Source organism: Lissotriton helveticus, chromosome 5_1, assembly GCF_964261635.1.
Source record: "Lissotriton helveticus chromosome 5_1, aLisHel1.1, whole genome shotgun sequence".
NCBI classification, from domain to species: Eukaryota; Metazoa; Chordata; class Amphibia; order Caudata; family Salamandridae; genus Lissotriton; species Lissotriton helveticus.
The window spans coordinates 360730311-360756895 of NC_136065.1; the positions used below are offsets into that span (position 1 = coordinate 360730311).

At 41.5% G+C, this 26585-nt stretch overlaps 1 protein-coding gene across 1 annotated transcript in view; it reads right to left on the reverse strand.

The window, feature by feature from the left end:
- Positions 1–3905: 3905 nt before the first annotated feature.
- LOC144753162 (uncharacterized) overlaps positions 3906–26585 on the reverse strand; it is a 1401110-nt gene continuing 1378430 nt past the window's right edge. Inside the window, exons 35-39 of the mRNA XM_078640932.1 lie at positions 20092–20220; positions 18076–18204; positions 11563–11691; positions 8687–8734; positions 3906–4767 (exon numbers count right to left, since the gene is read on the reverse strand). Of these exons, the coding sequence (XP_078497058.1) occupies positions 4697–4767; positions 8687–8734; positions 11563–11691; positions 18076–18204; positions 20092–20220 (506 nt within the window). The 3' untranslated portion in view covers positions 3906–4696. The remainder of the gene's footprint in view (positions 4768–8686; positions 8735–11562; positions 11692–18075; positions 18205–20091; positions 20221–26585) is intronic.

Here is a 26585-nt window from a genome sequence, read left to right on the forward strand (position 1 = left end):
ATCACTGAGATAGCGTGCTATCAGCAACGCTTATCTCAGAAGTGATACAAATCCTCACGCTAACTGGCAAATGAGAGATTATCGCTGGAAAACCAGCGATAATCTCTCGAAGTTTGGCGTTAGCTTGATGATAGGGTCTCACAAACTTATCCATGATATCCACCTTCCATAGGATATCATGGCTAAGTCAGGAAAATACCAGGTGTAAAAAAAGCAGCGCTAACCGCGGTTAGCACTGCTTTTTTTTTATCACTAACAGGGTTAGCGATATTCTTGATAATAGGAGAAATGTCGCTTAACAACATTTCTCCTATTATTTTTCTCTGGAACGCTCCTTTTGCATCTCATTAGAGATGCAAGGGGAAGCGTAGAGAAAAAGGGTGCTAACATGCGAATTTGTGTGTTAGCACCCTGTTGCTGATAGGGAGATCATTTTATCTCCGCTTTCTTGGCTTTTAAAGCCAAAAAAGCAGAGATAAATCCCTTGATAATATGCCCCCAGGTTTCCTCCAATTGTACCTATGTGATTCTAAACAGCCCCTTTCTTGCATCAAGTGCAAACGGGCTGCTTCTACGATGCTTAGAGGACAAAATAACATTACTGGATCACGTCCCTCCAGAGTCAACAAAGAGGCTCCTGTTGGTAATGATGGCTGTGATCAGGCAGAAGGATGGGCATTAATGAAAATAGCTTTTTCAACATCCTGATTTGGTAGAAAACGTTGCATGACGATGGGCCATCCATCAGTACTCAATATTTTTCATTTATTTTTAAGTGTTCGCTTTTAACTAAACTTCTTTATCTATAAAGCTCTTAGTGACCATCTTACTGATGCATCATAAGTAAAGATACCAATGGAAAAGATGAAACCACAGCAAACTCTTCTCTCTTTAAAAATAACATTGTAATATGTGATCCCCAACAAACAACCAATTCAAAACAATATGAGAGGGAACTTTATAAATTAACTGAGTACAATTTTATACATACAGTACAAACATAGACGGTTGTGGTCCAAATTCAGAACCATGGAACAGTACAGCGAATTTAACAAGTGTGTATACAGCCTCACCATTAGCCTCCCAGAAAATGTGTGTCATGGGTGCACTACAAGGAAGAAACAAACACTTTGCTCTACAGAGTATTAATTTTGCTTCACAACACATTTGCCTTCCTGTTTTTCTGGCTTGAATAGTGGTTTCATTGTTCAGCATCTCTATATAAGAACTTTATTTACAGGAACATTTAACAGCAAAGAGACTAACGGTTTGCTACAGCCATGTGACACTGTAAAAAATGGCTACATTGCAGGAAGGATTTAAAAAAAAATACAAGAATTTATTGGAAAGAATTATGGGGCATATTATCAAGGACGGCGTTAAAATTATCCCCCGATTTAGTGGTAGGTAACTGCCGCTAAAGCGGCGATAATAGGCTTGATAATATGCCCTTGAGAATTACAATAGAAGCCCATGTTCACATCAGAACATGGGCTTCTATGGGAATTCACAAGGGCATATTATCAAGCCCATTATCGCTGCTTTAGCGGCAGTTTCCTGCAGCTAAAGCGGGGATAATTTTAACACCGTTTCTTGATAATATGCTCCTTTGTTTTTAGAAATCCCACTTTTCGTACAACCTGATTTCTTAAAGTACTTCCAGTTTGCTAAAAGCTACGCCTAACCTATGATATTTAAGGTGGGTCACACGCTCCTGAGTTAATACATGCTGCAAGTTCACTGTCGAGAACCAAAGGGCTTGTCAAAAGTATAAGGGGGCATCAATCGAGGATATGGCCAGTGTTACCAAACTGTTAACAAGGTTTACATTCCTATTCAGATTTCATCTAATTCTCTTCCTAAAAATGTGTTTGATATTAAGTTATCTAAGGCTGAGGAAATATTCATACAGTTTGAGCCAGGATGGAATTTATTGAAATTTGTTTTGGGATTTTTGCTTCTGTAAAAATCCCAATTTTGCATATTCTAAGAAAATATAAATGGGATTAATGTAATCTACTTACAGATACCAACTACATTATAACAGCATTTCCTGGAGCACCTTGCTTAAGGGGGAGACCGCAATAGCGTAATTGTTCAGGATAACATAGCATGCCCAAAGGTATACGCTGTAAACTTGCGTTTGACTTTCAGGCTAAAAAATGGTGCTCTGATAACTTGATTACAATTGGACCATCTCGACAAAAAAAAAAACAGGCTCAACTTGAGGATGGAAAGAATACTCTTGTAATTATGATCCTCGGTTGATTTCATGTCAGTGTAAGTTTGACAAATAGGTTTGCTAGCAAGGTTCAGATGGTCCTTAGGCACTTTAAACCACTTACAAATTATTTAATTTGTCTCCAGTTCACAGGCTTTCACTTCCATGGCATATAGGCAATGAGCAACTGTACACATACAGATCTGGGGTAGAAATCATGGATAGCCAATCCGATGGCTAACCAGTGAGACCATCCTGCAAAAAGGGGTATCTTTTTCATCTTAAATCTCCTCCTGAGCAGATTATGCATAGCCTTGATCCTAAAAGTGCTTCATGTTATTGCACACTTCCCAACTACTGAACAGATAGAAACATTGATATTCTGTGTCAACAAGTGGGACAGGCATAAAAATGTGTTGAACGGGTCAGACCTTTAAAAGTGGCAACCCAGAAATCTCTTCAATAGGGCCAATTGCAAGTCTTTATATCTAGACTGATTTTCTAACTAGAGATAGCCAACATATTAGTAGAGAACCTAGAAACAAAAAAGGACATAATTTTCAAATCTGGTGTCAAATGGATATCTGTTTGAAAGCAAAACATCCTCACAATGGAGAGCTTCTTTAGTAAAGTTGTTACCAAAAAGCCAAACATTCTTTTACAGCAAATCCAACAAATAAAACTAGTATTCTTTCTTAATAAGGTTCTTGTTCTTTTTTTAAAGGCAGTCACATGGTCACTGGAGCACATCTTCTGAAGACATTCTTAGATTCTGATCCAAGGGCAGACCCTACTTTATTTCAGTCTAGCATGAAAAGCATTTTGATTTGAAAGTGAGATAGTTGTTTCTCTCACTCTATTTAATATCTAATACCCCATTCTTAGCATGTGACTTTTCAGTGGATCCAATGCTAAAGAAGAAATTGGAAAGATTCAATGTAGTGATCAGTTCCTACTCCAAAGATTCCTCCCTTTAATGATGTTGAACTTTCAAAATATTCTACAGAATAATGAGAGCTACACCTTATAATAAGGGGGTTCAAAGCAAATGACTCTATATCTGTTCTCATGCTGACAAATTATTTGTTTAGGGGAATAACTTCTTTTTTAGGTAATCTATTATCTTTTTTCTTATTCTGGCATATTGTGCATGAAAAGTAATATACAGACAATCAGATCTAATCTACATCTAGAATACAGTCATACACCAGACAACATCCTCTCTCTTTCCAAATCTTAAGAAAAATAAAATGCGCTACACACATATTGTTCTGATTTTGGGCAGTTTGCTGATTTGATTCTTGGCTAAAGATAGGACACATTTCCAGAGCAATGCAACATCTTCGATGTATTTTTCACTAGGACCATGCCAAAGGCGTCCTTCCATGATCTGCTTCATATCAGTTTATTATGGCTATTCTCCCATGCGTACTGATATTAATGAAACAGAAATCCCATCTACTGTTCTGAATGGGAGTTGTAGGGTTAATGTAAAAGCCATTGATTTAAATCTCATTTAATGCCCCAGGCGGGAGGTCTATTGTCTTTGTATTGAACATGACGTGCCAAGGTATGTCCTAGATCATGTTTCTGATGATAAGCAGGATGGCAGCACCCTGAACTATTTGTATGGGTGAAACTGCAAAAACTAAATCAAAACCTCGAGCTAAGATATAATAGGAAAGTTTTATTCTGGCCTATCCTGCGAGTTCTTGTTCATGTAATTTTGGTCATTGCTGCAGCTTGGAATTGAAGCAAGGCAAATATTTAGTAAGAGATCAGGAATAATTGTTTTCCTTTAATCATGAGGCCCGTGGGAAATAAGGCAATCCCATTCTAAACACTGAGAAAATTCTCAAGCAGTAGTATGCCTGCGTGCCGCCTACAGCACCACATATGGTGACCAGACCTGAGGACCGGCTTGTCTGTATGTTGCCCATGGGATTTGTGCAGTCTCACACATGTTGATATAAACAGAAATTAGGACTATACTTTCGGATAAGCATGTGAAGACCAGCCCTCTTAGGGGTGGACAATCTGAAGATAAAATGTTCCTTTTACCTAAGAGCTTAAATAACCCATTAGGAGAAAACAAAGCTTGCACCATGTTGTCCACTGAAAATGGAGATACCAGATGTCCATGTACTGTTGAGTTGGTTGTGTCAAGTGAATATGTTCACTCATTGTTTTCTTTTTCAGCATCTTCTGGGCTCCATTGTCGAGAACAAAGACGTCTTTCTTTCCTCCTTGTATTTGTAGTCCAAGTTATTCAAGCTTTCTGGGACGGTAGGAGGGTTTGTAAAAATCAGAAAGTACAAAACGCAAAGTGCGATTCTTTCTCCAAATCTCTATCCCAATATCACGTTCAACTGGTGAAGAGCATGTCCACCCGTAAACTGCTCTTGGAGAAACCAGTGGTATGATGAGAATGTTATTTCTGTTTTCTCTTCTTGTTCAGCCAATTCCACAGAGGGACTACGGTGAGCGCTGGACCGCCTGTAGGACAAACCTTGTAGAGGATCGGGCAAGTGTCCGAGTACGAGTGACTAGAAAGAGAAGAGAAGAAAAAGAGGCTTTCAGGTTTCCGTATAGCAATATACTTTTGGTAGGATAGGTGTACAGCAGAGTATGGTATGAACAAGTTTATAAAAAGGGCTTAGACACAGCAAGATATTATTGAGCTGACTACTAATTACAGTGTTCATGATCTCTGTACGTTTCAAACACAGCTTACTCCCAGTTAAATTGTGACAAGTGGATATCCACACAAGGGACATTTTCCTTAAAAAATAGAAAGGGCACCTAAGAAACGAGCGCCTCTAAACTGTCCAGAATTGTTTTAATGTGGAACTTCCAGGCAGTAGGCTTGTAATTTGTACACTTTCTATTAACTCATTGAACGAGAGAGTCCTATTTTGTAACATTGCAAGATTTCTTACAGTGACATCATGAAACAAACTTGGAAATAAATCAAACAATAACTATAATTATAGCAGATATCAATTTTCTGAAGGTACAGCAATTTATGTGAATATTTCTTAATGAAATACAGAATATATTTTTTGGGGGAAATTAAGACATTCTTCCATTGTCATAAACATGGTTAATGCAGAAGAGACGTCCTAGCGGAACCATGGCTTTTTCTGTATGTATGTATGTGGCATTAACATAGCCTGATCCCAGCCGAAATCTAGTTAGGTGAAGAGTCAAAGGCAACTTGCAGTCAATGAGAAGGGTTAGGGGGAAGTGGAGTGCTACAGCATCATGATGTAGTGTTGTTTAAAGAGGTATGTCTTCAGCTCTTTCCTAAATTGGAGCGCACTACCCTGCTATTGTCGTTGAATATCCATGGTCGTGTCTGACCCGGCTATGCTAGATGCCACTCCTTTGCTGGGAATAAGAGTAAATGGGTAAAACAAGGCGTTTTTAATCAGATTTGCAGCTAAGCTGTAAAGCATGAGAACCCCAGGTTCGCCATTGTCCCAAGTGATATTCCAATTTCTGCATGGATGCCCTTTTTTGGAGAAGTGTGGCTCACCGGTTAGAGGAGGCAGACCCGGACGCAGAGGTCAGACCCGGGACCAGGGTTCAATTCCCAATTCCCAAGCGCTTTGAGACCTTACGGTGAAAGGCGCTATATAAGAACGTATGAATTACGATTTACGATTTATTTTTAAGATCATGCAAGAGAGTTGATAGTCACATCATTCCTTTACTGATGACACACAGTTATAGATCAGGGTCTCTTCGACCTCCGACTGTGTACCAATGCCAACTAGATGATTACGTTGTGGACTTGATGTGGGCTACCATGCACATTGTAACGACTTGCGTTGTAATGGTTTGCAATGTAACAACGCAGTTGTTGTAACGACCGCGTTCTAATGGCATTCTAAGTATCGCATGTGATGTAAACAATGATTCCCAAATTAAACTACTACAATTCCGTCAATACAGGTCTTCTGGAAAGTATCCTCCAGAGCTTGGAGGAGACTCTGAATGCAGAAGTGCAAAATGCATTTGGCTGCTAAAAGTGTGATCAGGTCCTGAGAAGCCCGTTGGCTCATCCAACCGTGTTGGCATAGCATAACAACTGTGTTCATAGATCGTGTTTGCGGACTGGAGACCGCACTTTGAGATTTGTTTGAATGCATCCAATCAGTCATTAGCCAGGTCTGGAAAGAGCTTTTTTAGTGTAGTAACACAATATGACCACTAGTTTTGCCAATTACCTCAAGGCATTATCATAGCAGCTCGGAAGGCAGGTGCATTTGCAATGCAGAGGGCCAGATTGCCCGAAGCAACTGTCTTACGGCTTATAGATTCAAGATTCGAGTATGGTTTTTGTGTAACCTGACTTTCCTGTGACTGATGAGGTAACAAATGAGGGGGTCACCAGGAGCAGCCCTATGGTGTCTCGACATCTGTTGTGGAACTGCTGAGTTCTAAATGGGTTTATCCCAGGTAGCCATGAGTGGGTCAAGAGGGCCTTCTTGAACTAAACGCAAGCAAATGTAAGGTATCCCCACTGATAGAGGAGGGTTGCAAGATCATACTGTTAGACTTTGATTCCACGGGGGAAGGCTATGCAGAGCCATAATCACTATGAGGGTGTTGCAGCCAAAGATCCCCCATTTGGAAAATTTGGGACTTAGGGATGTGTTCTGCCAAGGGAACATCATTAAAGTTTGCCATAACTATGTTGCTTGCCACAAAATTGTCTTCCCAAGTCAACCCTTGGAAAGGGACAATGTGTCAGGCAAAGGAATGTTATTGGTGTCCAGGCCAAGGAAGTCTCTAACTGAACAGGGCAATAGTATTTTGGCAGGCTGTGATTTTTTTCTTGTAACCGCTGCTGGCACCCGTTGAGGTGGGACATCGAGTGGCATCAGAGTCGTCAAGCCTGCACAAGCATTCTCCCCTTTTGGTGATGGCCTAGAAGGCACAGAAGAGATCCAGCATAAGCAGCCAGAGTGCTTGACCAGCTGATGGGCCCATAACCGCCATTTTCATCTAAGTTGGATTCAGCTGCACTGACAAACTGACACCCTGGAAAGCACCATTTCGTCAAGGGAGAAGAGTATTTCTCTTCCCTTTTGCGCTTTTTATAGATATAGGTTTTGTGGGATTTTTCCCTCACAGATGATTTACTTGCCGGGGAAGTATATTGTGTAGGCATTACCTGTGAGTTTATCCAGAAATAATTTAACCTCCCACTTCCTGATCGTCTTTGGATGTATCAAGACACAAGAATTGCAACTCAAAGCAATGTGCTCTGATCTGAGACATCACATGTAGCTGCTACGTGGATCCCAAAGAGATATCTTCCTGCCTCATCTGTGAGAAGGTTTGAAACCTGAAAGTTTTGGAGGAGACATTTGACCTAGTCATTCTCTTATTCTGATGAATTACATTTGTGAGACACCAAGAGACAGGTCCAGAAGTGCACTTATGAGGAGTGGAAAAATAGGGAATGGATACCTGTGAGCAAGATGGTGCTTAACATACTAAGGTGTAGGGGCATCCGGAGGCAGAGTAGTTGCTGGTGGTGCATGGCACCACCAGGCAATGCCGGAGAACTATTGCTAGGAGATATGTTTAGAGACTAGTCTAACATCTGGAGTGATAACTGATAAGACGGGCAATCTGTGAAAATAGGTATGCACTGGAAGGTGCAGATTTAAGTGGCAAGGGAAAGAGACAATTTATGTAGCCCACAGAAATGCTACCTACTAGATTTCCAGCAGTAGGGAATTTCACATCCTGGGTGACCACTTTAAAATGACTGCCATCTCCACACTGGGCAGAGGCAGGCTCACTTGCTGAAAAGTTCGAAACATTTACAAACAGGATATCGTTCCCTAAAGTCTGGCAGGGCTGCAGAAAAGTGAGTAATATCTGGACAGTTGCATTCTGAATGGTGGTAAGCCAGGCAAAGGTCACCAGAACCAGCAAACAGATTTGTGTAGTTGCACTGATGTAGCCTGACAAATGCACCCACTCAAAATAAGTAGAGGTTTTTCTTTCCATACATTTGTAGCTAGGATTGTCTAAAATATGAAAATATCAACAATCTGTTTGTTGCCTGGTTGATTAAAATCTAGAAAAACACATTATCGTCTAGAAAAAAATAACATTATCACAAGCCACTAATCAGAAATATTAAAGTGACCACAATCTTTAGCCAGCACTGGTCATTTTGTAAGGGCTCTAGACTAAAGACATTAAGGGTCTTCTAGCTAAAGAGTTAAACATCCTCGATTTGATTAAAAGTAGAAATACCGAGCATATAAAAGAAAGCAACTTATAGGACCTAACGTGCTATTAAAGGCCAGTGGCAGTGTTTTTTCACCAATCAAGTGATTATTGAGACTTTTGACCAAAACAATCGACTGGTGAAAAGTGAATAAACTATTATCTAAGAACAATAAGAAAAAGCAGAATGTTCATTGATAAGGTTCTTACTTGACTCAAAAGTTTGCCGTTGAATGGTGGAAAGTTGAGGTGGTCCACCTACAAACGAAAAGAGCAAGAAGTTATTAACTACTTATTGTTTCCGATATGTTGGTTGCAAAACCATCCTCTCCTTGGACAACCTTCCGAGAGCTCATATTTATTAACGTAAAGGCTAAGGGAAATGATAATGGCCCCAAAACTCAACTAATTAGCCAAGAAGATATCAGAGTCTATTATTGGGTGGTACACATCACACTCATTGATTACAGGTTGAGCCCACTATCCATAGGGATAAAAGCATTTAGGAAATAGAAGATTGTGAAGTACCTGGAGTCAGAGTGAAAGTCAGACAATTTATTTAGAAAAACATTGCAATAGAGCATGAACTAACAACGATTCAAATTTTGGAAAAAGAGTTTGGTAAAACCGATTTATTAACCTTCAAAACATATTAGTTGTATCAGTGCCTTGCCTCTTGCTTCCAGCATCATGTCGCATAACTTTCTTTACATGGATTAAATCTGCTATTTTGCTTTATGTGAGCTAAATCATCCAACATGGGTTTAACTCTATTGAGGATGTCGGCCAAGGGTTTTTTCAAGGTAATGATTCTAGTGTAGTTGTGTCAGAGTACAGGTATCTCAAGGTATATCCGGTCAAAGATCGACAGGTGTTGGTAGGATTTAGTGGTTTACTGTGGACTGCAAGTGGCTTGTGTTTTGTCGGCCACCATTTAGAACTGACGATCCCAGACCGCATTGTGAACTCTGATTTCCACACCACCGTGAAATTAGCAGCCACAGTACAGCTGTGATTTGATGATCTTGCAACACAACGTCCACCATAAATATAGCACCGAGTTTTTTGGACGACCATCAGAATTAAATGCGTCTGGTACACCTTCATAGTATTTAAGAGACATGTTTTAAGAGGAGCTAGAAGAGTTACCTATGCCGAGAACACTGTAAAAAACTATTAACCCCTTCGACGCTTATGACGAACTCAGCTTGTCATGAGGCACAGTGGAGCTGTGCTCATGACGAGCAGAGCTTGTCATAACTGAGGCGGAACGCCCACGCGGGGCTCATTTCCCTCCCGTGCGGGCGTTCCATTGGAGTGGGCGGAGTCATGACGAGCTCAGCTCGTCATGAGCACAGCTCCACTGTGCAGCATGACGAGCTGGACTCGTCACGAGCACCGCGGTGCCGTGCGCGGCCCTCCCTCCCCCGCACCGCGGGGGAATTAGCCCCCCATGGAAGGGGTTAAATGGTGCATGTTTCAGGCTCTTTTAGAGAGCTGCCACTCTGGCCTGTTCTGCGATTACAACAAGAGGTACAGTTAAAATGAAAGCAGTAATGATACCACTGGTGGTTTCCCATGCTTGGTAAAGTAATGCTTAGGCCTTGACAGTAATACCAATACTGTCAGAGTGGTAGGAGCAACACGACTTAGGGATGGGTCCCCATCATATCAAAAAACGCTCAGCGCTATATAAATGAATACATTACATAAATACATTAATTAATTAATAAATACAGTTTTTTTTCTCACATAGCTGCTATTTACCTACGGAATGTTCCCTTGTTCAATATTAAATAATCCGTGATTCTTTTCTCTTCGCTAACTGATTATAATCGAAAGTTTTCACCTGGATGTCCAGCAAATATTTGCTTTAAGTTTATATTTTAGCCAGACACCACCTAGGTGATGCAAAAAGGTCTGCGACCGGTGTGCACTTACACTAACATATCTGGGTTGCATACAAATCCTTGAATATTTCAGAATCCAATAATTTTTACTTAATTAATTTTAAACTATCTAAGTCCTGACATTGTCCAGGGCAACAGTAGCTATCCTCTGAGTTTGTCTTCTGGCGATCTACAGATTCCGCCATCTTGATTGGATTCAGCTCCAGGCCACTCTTCTTGTGTAGTTTCTATTACTCACACCAGACATCTGTCCAATTTCCTGGCTTAGGAGTTAGTTGCCACTGACATCTCAAAAAACATCTGCATACCATCTGCATACAGCGCCACAAATATGTGTGCCGGTCTGTTCCAAGAAGGAAGGACTCAGCTTCTTTGCAGTCACAAAGAGTTGGGTAACCACAGCTGCATATCAGCCTAAAACTATACAAGTGCATTGGCCAGAAATGATAAGAAGACGATCTGAGTCAGCATTGTGAAATATTGTGATTTTCTTTATCCAAAAGGAATCATGAGCTGCTCTATATGTAGCAAGAGCAAGTCTTAATGCTCCTTCCTTTTGGTGATACCAAACACTACTAGCATTTTGTGTCTGGTTTTGACACTTTTTTGACACAGCCCAACTCAAAATGTCTTCTGGGTTTTACTAAGCAGCGTAAACGCCAAATAATGTTAGTGCCGTACATTACCTTACTTCAGGGAGGCGTTACATGGGTATAGCATGTACTTTCCTGTGCATCCTCCAATAGATTTGACCCAAACCCAGATTATCTAAAGTCTGTAAACTTGAAATTGCAACAAAATGGTGCGTCGCCGAGGATGGCGTTATGAGGAGAAATCCGTTGTTTCTCCTGGTAACTTCCTGTTTGCATGAGTGCTGAGTTCTACAGCACACAACCAAAGACTGCCTCCAGTGCACCAGTGCAAGAAGAGAGCCAAGCTGTTCCATCTCTTTGTAAATATGGCACATTTCTACTCTCTCTCTCTCTCTCTCTCTCTCTCTTTCTCTCTTTCTTTCTCTCTCTCTCCTGCAGTGCAGCAAAGACAGTTCCCCTGATCCACTGCGTTACATGAAAGGTTAGTAAATACAGATCTCTTTCTAAGCTCTAGAAGCAGGAGGTAGCTGCAAAATGTGGTGATCTTCAGGAACATGACACCATGACGCTTGGAGCACCCTACCTTCTTGACAAGTTGCTCCTACGCGTCCATCCAAGCAGGTGCATTGTCCATTCCGAGGGTTACACTGAGAATTCCCAAGGCAGTCGCAGCGGAGGGTGCAGTTGGGGCCGTAGCGGTTCACTCTGCAGTCTAGAAAGCAGTTATGTGATTAGGCAGTGAGAATGAAATATTTAAGAACTTTATTCTCCTACACGAAGCAGTCACAAGCCATGCAAATGTGGTATTCACTATTGAGCGTGAATGATGTTACACAACACTAAACGCGTCTGGGTGAGTTGGGCAAATCAAAAAATTACTTCAGAAAATTAAGTGATCACAATAAAAAAAAATCTTTCATTTTTTCAAAGAGAAGCATAATTAATTTTGTTGTACTGTCATTTACAGGCTGGAGGGTTGTGTTCACGAGATCCTGAATATAGCACTCTTATTAGCAATTCTCTTTTGGTCACCGTTAACATTACAAAACTTGGCACTACAATCGAAATCCGAAATCTTTGCTGAATTGTCAGTCTTAAAATTCCCAGAAACAGTTTTTGCAATTGATAAAAAGAAATTGCAGAAATATATGATCATCCACCATGTACCTCTGACATGAACGGTTTATTGTTAACACTTATAATGCGCCTGTCTACCTCTGTACGGGTTTTGATCAGGGCATATTAAGAATAAAATAAATATTAAAATCCATTCTAGCAGGGCAAACAATTTGATCAAGAAATCACATTTTCCTAATAGGCCAGTTCACCTCTGAACATATCAAATTTCAACAGAAAAAAATCTTCGGATTGTTATACAAGACACAAGAGTGTACTCAAAACTTTAGAGGAATATGAAAACATGAATGCTTTGAAAAACAACATGACTTATTTAAGAAGATATCAACATTCTATTTAGTTCTACCATAATAAAGCAAACATTGTCTTACTATATGTGTCTATTGTTCACATAACAGTTACCACAGCCAACCATTTCAATTTGCTAGAAGGGAGATGTTGACTGTTGATGTGATTTAATATGAGGAGTCAAGGTGTCAGTGTAGTGGTCAATGCATAATGGTCCTGGCGCAGTTGTAATATGCTACAACATGTTGCCTTTTCTAGTTCTGACTTTTTCTGTGTCTAGCATTACTGACCTGGGACCATTCAGGTGCCAGTTCAATGGAGCTACCAGGCAAAAAGAAGGTCTACCCGTTTGGGGAGCAACCCTGGTACTATTCTTTACAACATACTAGGCTGTACATAGCTAGCAAGTTTTGACGATCATTCTTGTTGGTGGCTCTACTGAGCTGGTATAGCCAGGTTGCAGACTCTTGTGCTGTTCTCCAAGTGGACGTATGGCTATGAGAGTATGCATGAGAGGAGAGAGGGTGATCTCTGAAGGTTACACTACACCTTCTTTTTATGAACTGAAATCATTAATGCTACCTCAGAAATCCAAAAGAGTCCTTTGGACCTCGTTGCCCGGGTCCATCTTCCCATTCTACTGCATGTAAGAGCAGCGCTCTCACTGTCCAGGTTCTGTGATTAAACACACACAATTCTCTCAGCCTGCACTCCATCAGAAACTAATTCCTCTCTGCCAAGCTGAGGGAAAAGCCAGTAAATTGGCTTTGTCCTTTATTGACCCTACCAAAAATTTTAAAGAAAGCACCGGCCCTGAATGAAGCCTAAGCCTCTGTACTGTTTCAGGAAATCAAATACATCCTGGACCTCTGAGCCTGGTGCAACAGGAATCGGATGACAATAAGTTGACCTGTAGGATCTTTGTGTGACATCTTCATAACATGAGACCAAACCGCCATGCCTCATTCCCTTCCTAGCGTAGACCAAGGTAATTGAAGGTGTGCCCAAAGGACTAAGGGGCATATTACCAAGGGCCTTATCGCCGCTTTAGCGGGAATTTTTCCCGCTAAAGCGGCGATAATTTTATCGCCCTATTACCTAGCTGTCGCTAACACCAGTTAGCGACAGCTAATAGGCGATAGCGGGCATTTAGGGGCCCACTTTGCATGTCAGCGATAATTATCGCTAATGACGTGCAAAGTGGGCGTGCCAAGATGTTAGCGACTGGAAACAGTCGCTAACATCGCTATCCCCTATTACCAACTTTTGAAATAATCGCGCTAAGCGCGATTATCTCCAAAAGCTAACGCCTGCCCAGCGTAGTTCTTAGCCATGTTATCCAATGGTAGGTGGATAACATGGCTAAGAGCATTTGCTCGGTAATGCATGAATATCGCTGACTTTTCAGAGATATTCATGCATTTCGGCCGATTTTTATCGGTTAGGAGCCAAACCTTGATAATATCAAGGCTCCTAAGCGATAAAAATAGGCGAAGCTCGGCGATATTATTTTGGCCGCTAACCAAGCTTAGCGATAATTATCGCTATAGCTTGGTAATATGCCCCTAACTTCCCAACAGCTTAAGAGCCACCTGTAATAAAAGTGCCCCACCAGCAAGAGGAGCCAGCATTAGTCTAAGACTGCTTGTCCATCCTCCTACAGAAACTAGAGACACTTCTTGTGGGAGGGTTAAGCGATAGTGGAGAAACATTTCAAGACTAAGACTCATACTGGCGGGCTTCCTTAGTCTCTCTAACAGCAGAAAATAATTTGATATTTCTTCCCCAATTCTTTTCTATAGCTTCCCTGAGCTGTGGCTATACCGATGGACAAAAATATTGTCCATCCCCGATTATGTTGGCTTTGATGCTATCAGTGGACACAAGGGGCTTCCTGATATTAAATTCTTTCAGGGATCAGGGCACCTTATAAATGCTCAAATACCTTTGCCCCGGGTCCCCATTCACCTCTGAAAAGTAGCTCCCAGTCTGTAGGAACCCACTGGCAAAGGATTTTTAACCATCACCTGTTAATATGGAGAGAGACTTCCCATATAGACCTTACCCTGAGCAATTACACCACTGAGACCACAAGGAAAGGAAACCACAAAGTGTTCATTTTGTGATCCAATCTGAAGCCCCAGTTCCACTCAGACACAAAAGAATTTCAATAACACCCTGTCAGTTTGACCCATGAACATTTCCAGATAGCTCTACGCCATCACTGAAAGTCACCAAAAGCTCTGTAGTCCATTTTGAGAAGTGTATCTAATTTTTCCCCCATTGCTTAACGATAGGAACTTAATACCACTGAATTGTCTTCAACCAAACAGGCATCACATGGTTGTAAAAATGTGGGCTGCCACCTCTTGCTATAGTGGCCATTCATTAGACTAGCACCTTGAAAGCAGGCAGTAGTAAAATCACAGAAAATATAAACCCCTTGCTAAATTGTGTTTTGTTAACTAATACGAAGAAATAGCTACTTACCCGTACCAACAGCTCGTCAGCACTCGTATCTTTCATAGATTCACATGCTTAAATTATTCCTTGTTTTCAGACTGGGAACTCTTGGCAGTCAATGTCAATGTCGCAATATCGGAGTCCAGCAAAACAAGATTGAAAACAGCCATAGACTCGTTAAAGCTAAGCAACCTTAATATGTGAAACAAACACTGGCTAATGAGTTGGAAGTGCAATGTATTCCAACTGTCGTTAGGGGCACCAAGTCTCAGTCTTTTTGTTTGAGGAGGAAATGCGTGGAAAAGACCTTTGAAGAATTTCCCCTTGGTAGAGGAAAGTGATGGACGGCCTTTTTTGCCAATTAATGGAACATTTGGCTGTTTGGCAACCCAAAATGTTTGAAGAAATTGAAAAACTCCTTTAACCACTTCAAGTAAGCTTTAGGTGTTGCCATGGTATTGAGTCAGTCATTACCTCAGTCTTGGATAATCTTCACAAGATATTGCACCACAAAGAGGCCGGGTCACTTGTTTTGCCCGACTTCTCTGCAGCCTTTGACACCACTGATCATACCATCTTTTTGGACATTAGATGTCTTGAATTAAAGCAACACATGACCTGTTGGCTGCCTCATAGTGTTTTGTTTTACTAGCAGGTACGTTGCTGCACTGCTGTATGACATGGCTAAAACACTGACAAATTAAAAAATAAAGTGGTATGACGCAGCCAGCTTTACCAATGCGGGGTGTGCAGCAACACAGAGGGAGAGTATATGGGGTACTCTGCGAAGCAGAACATGTACTACCCTTCCTGTCCCGGGTACCTTTTTAAACACTCTGATCCAGAGGCCAGCTTCTCTGACAATTTCTCTAGGCTCAGTGAGTTTGAAGTCTATCAGCTGCTGGCACAACTCTGTAAACCAATTAATGTTCCCCTTAATAAACAAATTAGTACAGGCTTTCACCCAACCATCCAGTGCCTTCATAGTAGAATCCTCAAAATCCCCCCATGCGACCTCTTCTGTCTATTGCTGAACTCCAGGCAATACTTCTCAGGGGTCAAATCAAACTTAAAAATAAGGACTTTCCTCATGGGGGCATACTTCATCCAGTCAGATATTCCAAGGGCCAATAAGGTATTCCTCCTACCCTATCCCCAGTTGGCATGTGTTTCCACAGATTTGCCCACTAGCCCTCCTCTTGGACTCTAAGAATATGTAAGGCCACCACATATGCTACACACCATTTATCTATGCCACCCCACAGCACATAGATAGGCACCAATCTTTATGTATGTGGACTATTGTATCTCTCCTATGAACTTCATTGTCACTGCCACTATCATCAATGGACTCAGAGTAACTCTTATCGTTCAAGTCCAGCTCTATATGGCTTCTCTCATGTATCATCAAAATTCTTTTTCTTTCACGGTCAAATTTTTCTCCTCCAGGGATGCTGTTGCCTTCTTTTTCTCAAAGGCTAGGGTAACCAGTTTCAGCTTCAACTCCCTCTCTTCCTGCCTGTCCACCAGCTCTAATTGGGTCAAGCTGGAAAAGGACATATTGCTCCGTACTCTGGACACTGCTTTTGCTCTAGCCCCTGCAGGCTCATAAATGTGGAGTGCTCCTGTGGGCTCATTAGCATGAGCTATGAGGTCTGGAGTGTGTGTAGAGAGTGTGCTATGGTAACCCTTTTGTTCTCCTACATATAGCACTAAAAGCCAGTTTGGGGCTGTCATTGTACCCACAATAAATTAAGAGACTGAAGTTTGGTAGAACAAAGCAGGGTTTACCAGCAACTAGACAGCAGATATACAAGAATTGTTATATCATCCTCTTTTTATTCTTTGAAATGCATCTTAAGTGTTATACATAAAACCTCAGTAGACCTGTCAATCAGGACGACCCCACCCTGCATATTCTATCAGGTTCATAGGGGTGAATTCTGGCCATTCAAGTGAGCCTTTTGTTTGCTCCTCAGAGGCATTTCACACCCTTTCACACCTATTCAAATGCTATTTACTGGCTGGCAGAAAACGGACAGCAAATGCAAATGGGTCTCCCGAGACTAGGTAGGTAAAAAGAAATCTTCTAAAAGTACCCTGTCATTATTATTTATCAAAAATCTGACTTCACCATTCAATTGGATTTTTAATAACTATTAAAATAGTTAATTATTTTCTAATTGTTCACTAACCTATATTACCATTATTAGATGTAATAATGTAGCCCAGTGTGTTTCTATGGAACAGCTAGGCTTGCTCCAGTAAAAATAGCTTTTGAGGTTTCTTTCTCTGTAATGGCATGTTTAACATAAAATTCCTACAACTCCTTTTAAATACTATGCTCCCTGCTAAATAGGCAAATAGGCGTCAATAGGTGTGACTTCTAAATATTTAAAAGAAAGGGATTGACCTCTCAAAAGGGTTTATTTTGACAAATTGCAATGCAGCTTTTACACTGCTACAGTCAGGCTACACTGGTATGCCTGAGGCCATGTTCGTACTTCCATTGTAGTGGATGGCACAATAGGTGCAACAGTCCACTAGTGACATTTAACACACAGGAATTGGGTACATTTTAAAATATACCAATGAAGAACCTGCTAATGTGTCCTTGCTTAAAGGGGGAGCACGGGCACTTTCTTTTTTTTTTCTTTTTTTATTGGGGTAACAAACACAAGAGAAATAAACAATACCATTCAGAAAGAAAAAGAATCCAGAACAATGGCTTGTAGCCCCGATATATATATATTTTTTTTCATTTCCGACCCCAACATAGCTCTTAACCTACATTCAATTTGCATGGGCACTTTCTACTGATTAGCAGGGGTAAAGTACACACAGTTCTAAAATCAGCAAAAATATAGGGTTCATTAAAATGTGCAAAGTCCAGGGCGACCATGCAGCACGGACAAATGTTCAACAGTTTTTAATTTAGAACCTAGAATTTTAGTGGTAAGCCAAGTCATCATTTGAACTCTGTGCAATATAAAGTAGGATTGGTCTCCAGGGGGTTTTACATTAGTACCCCATACTGAATTCGCCATTTAGAAACAGTCTCCCATTTAGAACATGTAACCATGGCAACACAACATATTTCTGGTATGGAAATACCTTTCTTTTTTAAATATGCATGCACATCACTTTTTTCCACCATCAGCCCTACACATGCTCTTTCTTAGTACATGGATCTATTCATATTATTTACCAATGTCGCATTTAAGTCCAGTTTTTCCAGGAGGACAGAAGCATACGCCTGAGATTGGGTCGCAGGGGGCATCTCCTTCACAGTCACATGACTTCTGACACTTCTCCCCAAACATCCCATCTTCACATCCTGATATGATAAAAAGCATATTGATACAAATCTTAAGTATGCTACTTTCAGAGACAGGTCGGTGTATCCCTCTCGAACTCATATGGCTTCCTCAGAGGTGGTAGACATAATAACACAGAATGAACATCCTGCCAGACATACATTCTAGAGATGTTTTAAAAAGGTACCTCAGGAAGGCTAGAAGTGGATCAGACTCGAACATGCATGTCTTCTTCCCTAACATGCAGTAGAGGCAGCCTGTGCAGTGCCAAATTTACAATATTAGTGGGCAACGACACACCAGGTCACTGCATTGCCAGGAGAGCACAGTCACTCTCCATTTCACAGTTCATCACAAACTACAAAGCACATTAGAATACTCTAAATCATTTTCCCCAAGTCCCCTGCTAAGTCACAGTGAAACTCCCAGGCAAAATAACCCTTTTCTATAAAACTATTACCTTACATCTAATGAAGATATTTATACATGTAAGCTCAGATTCATCAGCGTTTCTTATGGTCCAATTCCCAGCCCTCTCTGCTTACACAAGTCACACTTGTGTGGGCAAAAAAGGATTATATGCAATCATCAGTTAAAGATTCTAGCTCAGAGACTCAGGAGCCATGGATTTTTCAGGTTCCAGATGGCATTTACTCCTAGGCAAACTCTGATGCGTGACCACAGTTTCTACTTTTGTATATGTGTGATGGGGTCGAAAATATGTTATTCCAGTGAGTATAGAGTGGGAGGTGCTTTGCAAGTGTGGGGAATACCCACACACTGTTGTATTTTAATAGTGCAATACATGTGGGAAAGTAGAGAAAGGTATTTCTTCACATGAAACTAGGAGAAAAATGTGCAACTCAAAATCTGCCATAACCTACATGTGCAGATTTTCGGTTAAGTGAATAATCTTTTTTCTAAGGGTTAGTGTAGAGAGGCATACATCAGAAAAACTACAAAAGTCTTAAAGCTTGATTTAGAGTTTGCTGGATGGGTTATTCTGCCCCGTTTGTTCTGAAGTAACCTGTCAGCCAAACTCTAAATTAGAGGACCAAATTTCCCACTAGTGTATGAATGTTACCATTGAGAATCACAAATAATAACATAACATGTATTTGTAAAGCGCACGTTAACCCCAATGAGGTCTCTTGGCGCTGAATAACATAACAGATGTTGATTGTTACCCAACCCAATGGCACTCATTTTATTGACCTCGGATAAGTGAAAGGCTGAGTGAACCTGCCAGGATTTGACCCTGTGATCATGAGGTAAAACACAGCCCCTGCAGTGGATCCATTAGTCCGCTGAGCCACCAGACCCAGCTATATAATGAACAGATCTATGCCACCCATATGCATACTCCAACAGAAATGAAGCTTTTCTTATTTTGTAAGGATGGGTACTATCAGGAAGGGGTGAGAGCTACTCAGAAAGAAAGCCAAGCTTTAACCGCTTCGCTGCTGCCGGAATTCCCCTGCGGTGCTGGAGAATTCCACGCGTGCGCGGTTCGGACGGCCCCCGGACGTCCTCCGCACACGTCCACCGTGACGTCAGGCGGCCGGAGGCCGTCCGACGCACGAAAGCGGTTAAGACACTCTGTTACTTTATTGGTTAATCAATATTTGCTTCTATAGGTCCATCATCCCACACATCGAGTCATCCATGCATTTAAGCATATGTCCAATTTGCTATCAGTCTGTTTCAGTGAACATGGCCATTCTTCTATTATCTATCATGAAAACATAAATCCATCATTTCATTCATTTCCCCTTCCCATCATTATGTCTATTATATCTACACATATTAATGATATTATAAATTATAATCCATCAATCTCTATATGCATCTATCAACTGCTGCTTCAATGCACTCTATCAATAGGATTGGGGTTATTCATGTGTTACCCTTTTCACAGTATTCCCCATAGAATCCAGAGGGACACAGGCACTGGCCAGTCACATGGTCACATGTTGCTCCATTTTCACAGTCACACTGCTCTTGACAGTTGAATCCATAGAAACCTGAAGGGCATGCTGGAAAATATATACAAAAATACAGATATTGAGCATTCAGTAAAAATAGACTAGGCACTCAAAATAATGGAAATGCAATTATTCTTTTTTTACAGTGATTACAACATGATCCCGTTAGAAAGCCTAGTACCCATCATGATACATTGCTTCTTGAAGTGAGAATTTTGCAATGAAGACAGCAAGATCATAGGAGTGAATCTTTAGAGATTCATGCTGAAAAGGGAAAAATGTTTTCTTTGTTATATAAACCCTCACGTTCATACATGTCAGGCCCATTCTCTGGTCTCCAAAATGTAAACAAGAAAACTCAAATGGGGAATTGCAGGGTACACCACGTGATGTCCAATCCTGGCCCATTCATTAAACCATCAATCCCCATTCGCCCCCGACAAAAATCCCTGCCGGTGGTAGGAATGCGACATCTAATTGATGGGAAGTACAAATGGATCAACATGGGAGAAGATGTTTAGCACTTCATGCAGTAGAGGGAGCCACGTAAGACAAAAGATAGGAAGAGCAATTCGGAAGGAAGCTTACATTATGTTAGAGCTTCAGGTAATAACATATGAATTACAATATTCCAGAAGATAACACTATTAGCAAGTGTTTGTACATGCTGTGTGGTCAGCTGCTTTCATGTAGCACTATTCTGGGAGTCGATAGGCTTTCAAAATGATAACTTGCTCTGATTTCTGCACTCTCTCTAGATTATACCACTCAAACTCACATTCAGAGTGAGATTTATCATAGTGTTGTGTTTCCTTCGAGTCATGCAAGGTAACGCAAGGGCAACCCAACACTAAATCAGATTTACCAAGCAACGAAGGCCACCTTGTATGGCCCTGCGGTGCTTGGTAAATGTGGAATAACGCAAGACAGAGCAAGGTGCTGCCTTGCGTTACTCTGCTCCAGGGAGGCATTCCATGATTGGAGCGTAGGTGTTCCCATGTGTAAGGTTTGGCGAGGGCGCTAGGCCCTCATTATGCAGGTTTTTGTAAAAAAAAACAAGAAAAAAAAAAACCAATGTGTCAGCAGCCATTTTAGGACTTTGGACTCAGTCCCCAATCCTAAATAAACGCTACAAAAAAGAAGACATTGGGGACAGGGTAGGGATGCCTCGACCCACTAGGCCTACCGTGTGTGTAAACAGAAATACCAGGGCACAGGGGCCGGCAAATTTTCAATTTAGGGGGAGTGCCTGCCCACCTTCCCAAGTCTCTAAGAGGCCCTGGAGACCCCATCTCCTGGAGCTGACATGTTGATAAATGGAATGGGTTGCGTGGCCCCCACTACCCAAGCTTCTAAGAGGGCTCTGGGACCCCATCCCCTAGGCCAGAGATTTAACTGAAGGGGAAGGGGAGACATGTGGCCCCCCTCCCTAAACCCGTAAAGGCCCCAGAGACGTTAGAGGGCAATCTGTCATATGGGGGCCGAGAAAAAGTGGGGTAAAAAAGTGTGTTTCCCATGTTAGTTCCCATTGGTATTTTGAACCCGACTACAGCTCAAACCGCGGGATGGAATTATAGTACATTTGGCAGAAAGCTAGCTCCTGGTCCAGAAAGAGTGCTTTTTGGTATTTGGTGTAAATCCATTCAGTAGTTTTTGACTTATTGAAAGAAAAAGTTTTATATCTAGGGAAGTGTAGGCTCCTCTAACCTTTCTGGCCTTGTGCCAAGATCTGATTGGCTGCCAACACTTCAAGCAGGAAGTATTGTCAGCCATCTTGGGAAGCGGCTTCAGCTCAATCACAGAAAACTATTTTTTTAAAGTAAAGGGGCCAGGGTAGGAATACCCTGACCTCTAAACTCTGGTTGTGGGGTCCTAGAGGAATGCGCCCCCCCCCCAGGGCAAAAAGCATTTAAAAAAAAAGATTTCACCAAAAATTGCAGTGGACCCGTGACTCTGGAAGTAAACAAAATAAAGCGTGGGCTCCTGTGCTTGTTTCGGAAAAAAGCCCCGGGTGGGCTAGGCCCGAGGGGCACCTCCCCGAGGCTTTATTTATAAGAAAGGAGGGGAGCTCACAGCCCCCCCCCCCTCCTGAGGCTCTATTTGCCCTGGGGACCACCACAACATTGATGGGGTGGGGCTGCATGCACCCCCGAGCAACGGGGACCGCAAGCCCCCGGGGCTAAAAAACACCTAATGGGGCATGACCACAGATCACCCCAGGCCCCAGGGACCACCACCTCCCTGGGACCAAACATTTTCTTAAACAATGGGAGAGGGGCCACATAGGGCCCCAGGGACCACCACCTCCCCGGGGTCGGCTCTGAAAATTAAAGAAGGGGGAGGATGCAGCCCCCCTTCTGGAGCTATACATGGCCAGGGGGACCGCCACCCCTCAGGGCCTGTTCTGCTATGTCCTGGGGTGCCCACCCCAGGACATAGCTGTTTGCTTCTGCATAGCAGGAGTTGTGACAACTCCCGCCAAGCAAAAGCAAACATTTTGGTTCCAGCGGGCGGGAGCTGTCCAAGTGCTCCCACCTTCTGGAAGCAGATGTTTCATTTTTTTCCATGCGCACAGACATGCGGGCGGGGAAAGAGATGGAAATTTTGCTCTTGCACACAAGGAGCTGCATTTGCAGCAGCTCCCTGTGTGCAATAACAATGCCGGTTCCCACAGGAGGCAGCAAGCTGGCTCAGATCACTGGGGCCTTGAAACTCCCCCACGGTCCTGATTATGTACACTGGGTTTCCTGGGTGAGCTCCAGGGCACCCAGGAGACATGACTGGGCCCTGAGGGATGGGGTCCCTCTCTTTAAATCATATGTATATTTAAGCTCCCTCATGTCATGAGTGATGTACTATGTGAGGTCATAAGCAGTGCATTGCGGGGGCATAAGTTAAGGTAAGTTTAGCTAACCATAACTGTTGAACTTCACTGTTTTATTCAGTGAATATAAATATATACCTAAATATAAATGTATACCTATTTATATATATATGTATGTATATATATATATATATATATATATATATATATCCACAACACTTGATCCCAATCCTCGGATCGTTTCGAAAAAAAGGGCACTCAAGCTGTATTGCGCAGTTTACATGCCATATTTATTCATAGCATTTTGCAGTTTTTCAAAAGGAGGGTTTAACAAACGCGTTTCGGCGTCTCCGCCTTCGTCAGTGTAAACCTGCTTGACATTTTGTATGCATTAAATAAAGTTTCATTACGACATTCAGTCACATGGTAAAAAGAAATAAAAAACGGCACAACATATACAATTCAGTCATTGTGGCGGCCATCTTTAAGTGGTCAACATAACACCGATGTGATATCTATATTGAAATTCATCAACAGTTCATTTTTCATCTATATCATTTTCATAAAGGATTTAACTGTTATATATAATCACAGTTTAATTATTTCAATTTTTTTTTCGTTTTGTTAACTTATTGGCCTAGGTTTTTTTGTGCCATTGGTTAACATTGTACCCATAGTTATGTAGCCCTGAATGGGCGATGTCCATTGCTATTTTGAGGTACAATATAACTTGATTAAAAATCGGACAGTAGTGGGGAAGTTCAGCTGGAGGCAACTGGAATACATTTCGAGATGATGACAGCAGTGGTATCCGGACCTACCCTATGTGAGCCCACATCTCCTCTTCGTTGTTCAGGCCCCCTGGGGACTTAGTCTGGAGCATTATGATGAACCTAGATTCTAGGGTTCTGAGTTTTTTGACCCAGTCTCCCCCTCGTTCTGTTCTTATTAGCTGATCTAAGACAAAAAAGGTTAGTAGATTACTGTTGCTATTGTGTAATGATTCAAAATGGCGCGCAACAGGATAGCTCTGGTCCCTTGTAGTGATCGCTCTCATATGCTCTAAGACTCTTAATTTTGTTTGTTTCGTGGTGCTCCCTACATATTTTTTCCCACATGGGCACATAAGACAGTATACAGTGAACTCCGAATTGCAATTCAGCAATTTAGAGATCACTGCTCTGCCTGTTTTCCTAGGTATTTGGTAATCTTTGACTTTATGTGAATTCTTGCATGCTTTGCATTTCATGCAAGGATAGAATCCTGTCACTGATGGTTTGTTCTTTCTTTTGCAGTCATAATGGCTATTGACCAGATGATCCTTGAGAGAGTTTCCCTTCCTGTATGTCACAAGTGGGTAGTCGGACAATGCTTTCCCCACAACATTGTCTGACTTGAGAATGTTCCAATTTTTCTTAAGAGCTTGAAACATCTCTGAAGATTTCTCTGAGAAATTGGTAATTAATCTCAGTTTAGAATCTCCACTCTTAGGTTTGTCAATTAGTAACTCATTTCTTTTTGTTGCATTGCTTCTAGCTTCAGCTTGATCCAAAACCCCATCGCAATATCCACTTTGTTTAAATCTTTCTCTCAACTCATTCCTGGATCTTTCATATTCCAAATCAGTCGAGCAGTTCCTCTTCATTCGTAGGAACTCCCCAAATGGGATATTGTTTATCACACTTCTTGGATGGCAGCTCCCCGCATGCAGGATAGCATTTCCTGCCGTGGGTTTTCGATAGAGGGCTCTTTGGATTGTACTGTCTTCCACGTAGACCCTTAGATCCAGATAGAAGACTTCTTTTTTACTGATGGTACTCGTGAAGCTAAGGTTCAATTGGTTTACATTAAGACCTCTGATATACTCTTCAGCCTCACTTTGTGGACCCCGCCACAGGATGAACAGGTCATCTATGTAGCGTGTCCACGACGTAATTCTGTTCAGCCATTTCTCATTGGTTCCCGCCCAGGCCACGTGCTTCTCCCACCAGCCCACGAATAGATTCGCGTAGCTGGGGGCGAAGCACGTGCCCATCGCGGTACCCTGGAGTTGTAGATAAAGCTGGCCTGCAAACAAAAAGATATTATGTTGCAAACAAAATTTCGTCAGTTTAATCAACATACAATTGTGGGTCCTGTATTTTAAAGCTCTTTTTTCCAAAAAAGAATGTCATAGCTTTAAGTCCATCCTCGTGTTTTATCGATGTATATAAGCTTGAAATGTCCAATGTTATCAAGATCATGTTGTCATCCCATTGTACTCCTTGAATAATTTGTAAGAAGTCTTTAGTGTCTCTCAAATAGGAACTTAGATCTTTTACTAGTGGTGAGATAAAATTGTCAATATAGGTGGAAGTGTTCTCTAGCAAACTGTTTTTAGCCGACACAATAGGCCGTCCTGGAGGCAAGATTTTACTTTTGTGTACTTTGGGTAGATGGTAGAACGTTGCTAGTTGGGGATGGTCGCATTTCAGATTTTGCCAGTCAATATGGTCCAAAATACCCTCATCTCTCCATTTTGTGATGAGGATATTGAAATTCAAAATGCTCTCCATGTATGTCTCTCTCTTGATGACAACATAGTGGTCCTTTCTCCCCAGTTGTGAGAGTGCCTCGTTCTCATACTGTTGTCGATTCAAAATCACCACGTTTCCCCCTTTGTCACTTGGCTTGATTATTATATTTTCATCTTCCTTGAGGTTTTTGATTATATCCCATTCATCTTTTTTTAAATTTCTTTTTTCACCATTAAATTTCTTTTTTTGCAGGCTTTTCATTTCCTCAATCATCACCTCTTGGAAGGTATCAATAGCATTGTGTGGGGTTCTTGGAATTAATTTAGACTTTATAGTCATTTGGCTCTTGCAACCTTGCGGTCGAATTCCTGTTTCTTCCAACATTTGTGTCGGATGTTCTTCCCAATCGTTTGTGGTGTTTAGTTCATCGGTGATGGTGTTAGCTGTAATGATGGCCCCCAGATCCATCCCTGTCATAGAATCAAACACTAACCTTTTTTGTCTTAGATCAGCTAATAGGAACAGAACGAGGGGGAGACTGGGTCAAAAAACTCAGAACCCTAGAATCAAGGTTCATCATAATGCTCCAGACTAAGTCCCCAGGGGGCCTGAACAACGAAGAGGAGATGTGGGCTCACATAGGGTAGGGTACCACTGCTGTCATCATCTCGAAATGTATTCCAGTTGCCTCCAGCTGAGCTTCCCCACTACTGTCCGATTTTTAATCAAGTTATATTGTACCTCAAAATAGCAATGGACATCGCCCATTCAGGGCTACATAACAATGGGTACAATGTTAACCAATGGCACAAAAAAACCTAGGCCAATAAATTAATAAAACGAAAAAAAATAATAATAATTAAACTGTGATTATATATAACAGTTACATCCTTTATGAAAATGATATAGATGACAAATGAACTGTTGATGAATTTCAATATAGATAGCACATCAGTGTTATGTTGACCACTTAAAGATGGCCACCACAATGACTGAATTGTATATGTTGTGCTGTTTTTTATTTCTTTTTTACCATGTGACTGAATGTCGTAATGAAACTTTATTTGATGCATACA